This window comes from Drosophila melanogaster, chromosome Y (assembly GCF_000001215.4).
Source record: "Drosophila melanogaster chromosome Y".
NCBI lineage: Eukaryota > Metazoa > Arthropoda > Insecta > Diptera > Drosophilidae > Drosophila > Drosophila melanogaster.
In genome coordinates, this window is record NC_024512.1 from 3,016,751 (window position 1) to 3,024,026 (window position 7,276).

Consider the following 7,276-nt stretch of genomic DNA (forward strand, 5'->3'; position numbering starts at 1 on the left):
CAAAGTGATAGCAGACATCTGTATGTGTGCACACGTATTCACATGCATTGTAAATTTGACAAAATATGCCCTTCACCTTAGAAGTTCTTTGGCTTTAAATCTATATTATTTTTAATCAATTGGCACCATGCGAAAAATTCTTGTTTTGCATTGCCTTAACGTTATTATTATTTGAAAATAGATTAGAAATAGTCAAATCTATGTACATATTATCACAAAAATAAATTTCTAAAAATGACTTTATATAAGAATATTTGTCATTAGAGTATTCACCTTGCGGCGTGTGAAAAATTAATAAGGCAATGATTGTTGAGTGCTTGTGTCCGCACTTCGTGCCTCAAGATATGAACAAAGCAAAGACACTAGAATAATTCTATTGTCTTTGATATTACTTTTGCAATTTAATTTTATTGCATATTTAATTATTTAGTATATTTATTAAATCATTTGACTTAATATGATGTAACATTAACATTAAAAGTGTTTAAAAAAAAATATTTCGCTTTTAAAAAATTGTCAGATGAGAGACAAATTAGAATTAAACATAAATATAAATGTGTAAGCGGTAGCTAATTCGAGCGGCGATTTTAACAAACAAATTTAAAAAGCTTTAAAATTATAAAAGTCAGGGCGCGAATTTTTAAAATTTTTTTTATTTTATCATATTGCTAGGAAATTGGCAAAAACTACCCTAATATGTACCATGTAAATTCGTTTCTTCGATCAGAATTGATTTCGGCCCGAAAATCGTCTTCTAGCACAACACGCACACTTATACGCGTTCTCGTCTCTTGTTTTTACTCACACAAGCAAGAAAATTATATTTTTAGATTTCTTATGCTCTCAGCGGGAGTGAGCCGAAAGAGAGTAATTTTGGCCGTCACCAAAAAAGTGGCTGCATAGTGCCAAACCAATGTATGGCCGTTACGCATCTTGTTATTCTAGTGTCATTGGTACTGCCTGGAATGTTTGGGCAGAGACGGCAGCTCTCCTGGGCTTAGTAGTCAGATTCACCAACAACCCATGCGCAACCATTCTTCCGGTTGCGGCATGCTCGCAAAGTAGCGGCGGAGCATGCATCTCTCTAAACAGCAGCAGCAACAGAGGCGTCTCTTAGGTGCGAGCGGCAGCACTGGTGACAGTCCTCATTTATGCAGATCCATTAGGCGGCGACACATCAACCAGCAGAATCGTTAGCAGCGGTGGCGGCAGCAGCAGGGAGAGTTCATTGCCGCAGTCGCCAAATTGCATGCATCCTACGGCTCGACTCATGTTTTTGGCCACTGGCCGATCTTCATATACCTAAAATCGGCGGCTGCTTTCACCCTAGAAAAAAGAAGCTTGGATTATATCGAACTGCTCTATGCGGCGACACACTCACCAGCAGCAGCAACAACAACAACAGCGGCAGCAGTAGCAGGAAATGATCTCCCCGCAAAATCCAATTGGCACTTTCCGAAGTCCCGTACTTCTCGCCTGGCCCCTGGCCAGTAACAGGGGGCTGCGCGATGGAGATGACGATGATCTGCCCTGTGGACAGCCTCAAGATGGAATCGGCCCTGTACTCCCCACCTGACCCGTGCCAGGACAGCAGCAACGGCAGCGGACCATGGATGCAAGAGGCGGCACTGGCGAAGGTCCTCAGTTTTGCGGGTTCGCAGGGCGTAGACGCAGTAATCAGGAGGCAGCAACAACCGGCTTGTTTCCTGTTGATGACAACGGCGCTTCATGTTTTTCTTCTGCCAAAATTTGAGTGCAAGCATCGGGACTGACAGGCCGAATTCGCTGACGCCTGCAGCCTACGGATGCTTACAACTGCCCAAAGTCGTCCTATTGCATAAAGATAGGTGTCCTGGCTGCTCCGGCGGATGTGCCCCACCCGATTAAGAGAGGGAAGAAGGCCCAGTAAGTCACTCTAAAATAAAAGAAACAAGCATTAGACTCGGCTCAAATTGGAATATCAGTCAGACTGTACTCACGCCAACACTCAGACAAACCTAAGCCTTTTCTATTGACGCCGCGGACTGCAGCACATGTTTTCCTTCCCTTCTCAAAAGGTTTGCGCGTGCACAAAAGTTGCACGGGCTACGACGGCCGATGCTTGCTGCATACCGGCATCTCTGCAGCAAAGACGTCACCAGCACCACTGAAAACAGAAACAGGCGTACTACAGGCAATACACAGAAAAACAAATATTACAATAAGAAATAGCACGCGATTTTTCTGCTTCGTTTCCGCTTGGGAGAAGAGAGACCATTTTCCCTATATGCCATTGACAAACGCAAGTAACTAAAGAAGAAATACTGGAATCCCAAAAATACTAACTTGAACAATACTAGTATTTCTGCCCGATAGTCAGCTGGCGGTATCAGCTATAGTCTCATCGCTGAATACCACGCCAACGTCAAATGAAACCACCATAGTAAGAAGAAGCCTATATCAAACAAACGCAGAGATGAAATCTTACGATTTTGAAAATATTGTATTAAATGAAAATAAAAATACCATATTGCCAGACCCTTTATTTGTTGACAAATGCGGGAGTACGGCGAATACCACAGAAGCCAATGAAAAACAGCCTGCCGATAGCCGCTTCCCCATTTCCATAAGCAAACATTTTAGCACTTCCTCGCCACTAACACATTTAGACACACCTACACAAGAAGATGACGCCAGTGAATTCAATACAGTCAAAGCAGCTAAAACAGCTAGATTAATTTTTCCTACACACACACCGATAGAGCCCGCTAAGCCATCGCCCCCTTCCAAAGAATTAAGCTCAAACTCAGCAATCAAACCTCTCACCTACACAGACAAAACTGCAACAACTCAGAAAAATCTTCCAGCCAAATCACATGTAGACACACCTACAAAAGACAATGACACCAATGCAACCAAAGCATCAAAAACCGCTCAAATAAATTCATCACACTCACACCTAGGTGAAACCAAGCCAACATAGCCCACCAAAAACCCTTCACCCCTCACCCAAAAGTTAACCACAAACAAAACAGCCAAGACACACATCCACACAGACAAACCCAAAGCGTCACAAAATCTTGTTCCCACCAAAACGCATATAAACTCACCCCCACAGTATAACGAGGAGACCAAGTCTACATCGCCATGAAGACGGACGTCTTAAATAAATACTCGAAATTATAGAAGTTGTGTCGGCCGGTGTGTGCCATAGTTTTGCGCTGCAATCACGCAAGTTAATTGTGCGCCTTTTTCAGGTAAATAGGTAATTTATTATCTTGCGATTGTTGCAGCGGATAAAACAGCTGATAGCGCTGCCAACTTGGCGCAGCGGGTGATCTGGAGAGGGAGGCGTTGCCAGATCGACAGTAGGGCGCGAAATTCAAAATTAAATTTAAAATTAAACCGTTGAAATTTAATTTAATTTAATTTTGATACTGGTTACTGGGAGCGCACAAGCCGTTAAGAAAGACCAAATATCATCCTCTCACCGTGCTGGTGCCTAAGCAGAGGCTCTGTTGTCCGAGTCGAGGCGGTACAAACCTCCATCCGTAAATGCCAGGGGGAAGTCCGTGGCCTACGTGGGAACCCCTTTCTAAGGCTGGTGCTTCGCTTAGGTAACCTTAGGCCATCCTTCAGTTGGTGGACAGCTCAGTGGGGGGCAGTCCCCCTGATCGCAACGACCCGTTCAGGAGAAGCTCCCGACTTTCGAGATTCCCCACCAGAGGAGTCGGTAACCCGACCCATGTTGACGGAATCTCGGTCCCGTCGGTGGCGAGGGGTGAGCTCGCAGGCCCCCATAGAGCTGTACGAAGGTACTACTAGCGAGCACCTCTTGAAGAGCAGTGCTCGATCAGCAACCTGCAAGGACACTGACAGGGCAGACTGCTGTCTTAGATGCGGTGGGCGTGGGCACAAGGCAAAGGGGTGCGTTGCAGCACCAAAATGCCTGATCTGCAGCAGCGAGGTGGACAGAAACCACCCGATGGGTAGCTTTGCGTGCCCGACCTACAGAGCGACCCTAAAAGAAGCCAAGAGCCACCTTAATGCACGCCCAAATTAGCGTAGTACGGCTCAATGTCAATCATTGCGCAGCAGCTCAGAGCCTCCTGGCCCAGACTGCGGTTGAGTGCAATGTAGACATCATGATCCTAAGCAAACCCTACGTCTCTGGTAGCGGACAATCATCCATGATCCTTGACGAGACAGGTGAAGCGGCTATCAAATGCTGCAGCTCTCTCCACGTCCAGGAACTGGCTGCTTTACCTATGCGCTTATGCGAAGTTAAAACACGTGCACATGTACAGCTGCTACGCTCCGCTGAGCGACACCCCCGATCAGTTCGAGGAGTTTCTGGAGGCGCTCGTGGACCATGCGAGAGGGCGAAGCCCGAATGTCATTGCCGGCGACTTTAATGCCTGGGCAGTGGAATGGGGCAGCAGGACATCCAACACCACAGACCGAGCTGTGATTGACGCCATGGGAATGCTGGACCTTATACTGCTGAACGAATGACGGAAGCCGACGTTTAACAACAACAACAGAGGGCTAGTGGACAACAACAACTGGATGGTCCATGACATCATGACGCTGAGCGACCACGCCCTGATCTCCTCCAGTCTCTCCCCGGAGGGCACGCTTATAGGCTAACAGAGGCAGCCACTGCCCCAGATTTCCCGTGCGTCATAGAACTTGAAGTCGACGAGGCAGCCAAGCAAAGCCAGATGGTATTCCTGGAGTTATTATAAAAGCAGTGGCGCTGGGTAGACCTGAAATCTTCAGGGCCACCTTCCAGCAATGCCTTCTGGACGGAATCTTCCCAACAAGGCGGAAAAGCCAGAAACTAGTCCTGTTGCCGAAAGGCAAGGGACCAGCACATGCTGCAAACTGCTACCACCCTCTATTCCTTCTTAATATAGTAGGAAAACTGTTCGAACGTATCCTGTATACAAGAATAGAGGCAATCACCGAGAGCATCCACTGCCTGGGAAGCCATCAATATGGCTTCCGGAAAGGAAAGAGTAGTGACCTGCAATCGATTAATCGATTGAGCACATTTATATATAATATTTATTATTTATATAATATTTATAAAATAATAAAATAATATATTTATTTTATATAATATTTATGAATTGGAAATTTAAATATAATGTGAAATTTTTTGATATAGAGTGAATTATTATAAATATGAAAAGCAATAATTACCATTCACATTTTACATTATTTCAAACCAATCGAACCAACAGTCATTATTGATAGTTGCTCGTTACTCACCATTTGGTATCTATCGGTTAAAAATTTATATTAATATTTCGTTATATTAATAAAATTGCAACCCCTCCAAAATAGTTTAAATTTGTTATACATTTTTAAGGTATAACTGTTCCTAAATTATTGTAACTATACATATATGGTTTATTTAAGGATGTACTTCATTTTTGGCTGCAAATATAAGTTACATTGATTAAACAACTTATCAAATCCCTGTTCAAAAACCAACAACCGCTCAGAAAATATAAATTATTTATTTTAGTTTTTACAGATATATACTGATATTGAACCGGCAACTATCGATAGTCGAAATGTAATCGATTAGCGGAGAAACATATCGTGGCCCTGATGTTTCCTGCCATCGATGTTTCTACCTTCACTTTCGTTTCCGGCGTGGTGCGTAAGTTGCTCCGCGTTTTCGCAATTTTAAGCGATTAGCACTTGGTTTGAACTCTATGCCGGCCATGAGCCTATAAGTTAACAGCGAAGCATATCGTCGCCATTGGGACCAAAGTAACTCTCAAATCTGGTTCAATTTTAATCCGTAGAAATTTTACATCATGGACAATTCTGGAAATAACCGCTACGAGCTGTTGTTCATGGACGACGATGACTCCTCTGGGCTCGAACAGCCACAGATTGCCGCTGTAGTCGCGGCGCCCAAGAAGCCGGAACCGGCAAAGGCGCCAAAGGTGCCAAAGAGCAAGTCGGAGAAGGAGAACAAGCCAGTTGTGGCTGGCCGCAAGGCCAACACTCCGGTGGCCAAAAACGCTAGTCCAGTGAAAGGCGGCAAGGGTCCCGCTGGCGGGGATGTGGGTCGTCCCAAGAACCCAACCGCAAACGGTGCCAACAACCAGGGCAGGTTCAACAACAACCAACGCTACGGAAACAAGGAGTCGATCGGAGAATTCGGAAACGAGTTGCCGCAGCGTCAATTCAACAATCGTGACAACAGGGGACCACCACGCGTCCGTTCCGGCGAGAAGTTCGGAAAGCGCGAGTTCGATCGCCAGTCGGGATCCGATAAAACTGGTAATTATGTCTAGATTCTTCTGTCCTTTGTTCTCGTGTTTGCTCCGTAAGTGAATCCGTTTTTCCTGCGTGGAAAATCCTGCCCTGGCGGGCATGCTGCAAAATATAGAGACAACGCAACCCTTGGCAACAAGATTGATTACATATCGCGTATTTCTCACGTGACTTTTAAGCATTTGTAATACGTAAAACGTTTGAAAACGTGTTTGTAAATATTAATTTTAAATGATGAAATAATGAAATTACTGCGTTGCAAACTCGTGTGTGTTCACACGTGTTTTCTTGGACATTTTTATTTTGATCTTATAATTAATTAATTTATTAATTCGTTACCGAAAATATAAAATTAGTTTGGTTAAACTTTTAATTTGTCTTATAAATCCAATACTTTAACTTAGGCAAACATTTTCCCGAAAATCCTCTTTACTCATATCGATTGAAGCCTATTAATAGCTGATTTATTCTCCACAGGCGTCAAGTCAATTGACAAGCGCGAAGGCGTTGGTGCCCACAACTGGGGCTCCCCGAAGCAGGACATTGAAGACTTAAAGACGACCGGGGAGACCTCACCGCAGGCGGAAAAGAAGGACTCGGCCAACGAACAGTCGGCTGATCCCGCGGTCGCCGCCGAAGAGGATGAGTCCAAGCAGATGACCCTTGACGAGTGGAAGGCTTTGAGAGACCAGCGTGCCAAGCCCAACTACAATTTGCGCAAAGCGGGCGAGGGAGCCGCCGACAATGCCGAGTGGAAGAAGATGATCGTGCTGAGCAAGAAGAAGGAGAGCAACAGCGAAGACGAGTTGGAGTATGATCCATCGCTGTATCCTCAGCGCGTGGGCCGGCTTCAGCGCATCGTGGACATCCAATTCAACTTCAATGATGGCCGCAAGGGCGGTTTCCGCAAGGGAACTCGCCGCGGAGCCGGTCCTTGCGAGGGTGGCTTCCGCAATGACGGACCTCGCGGAGAAGGTGGCTATCGCAATGATGGACC

General features: G+C 45.2%; 1 protein-coding gene across 2 annotated transcripts; it reads left to right on the forward strand.

The window, feature by feature from the left end:
* Positions 1 to 5,538: 5,538 nt before the first annotated feature.
* FDY (flagrante delicto Y) lies at positions 5,539 to 7,276 on the forward strand (the record flags this gene model as incomplete). Of its 2 annotated transcripts, none has more annotated exon segments than NM_001316650.1 (3): positions 5,539 to 5,653; positions 5,802 to 6,285; positions 6,757 to 7,276. In NM_001316650.1, coding segments are annotated over 2 exon segments (992 nt in total), but the record flags the coding sequence as incomplete, so codon positions are not given.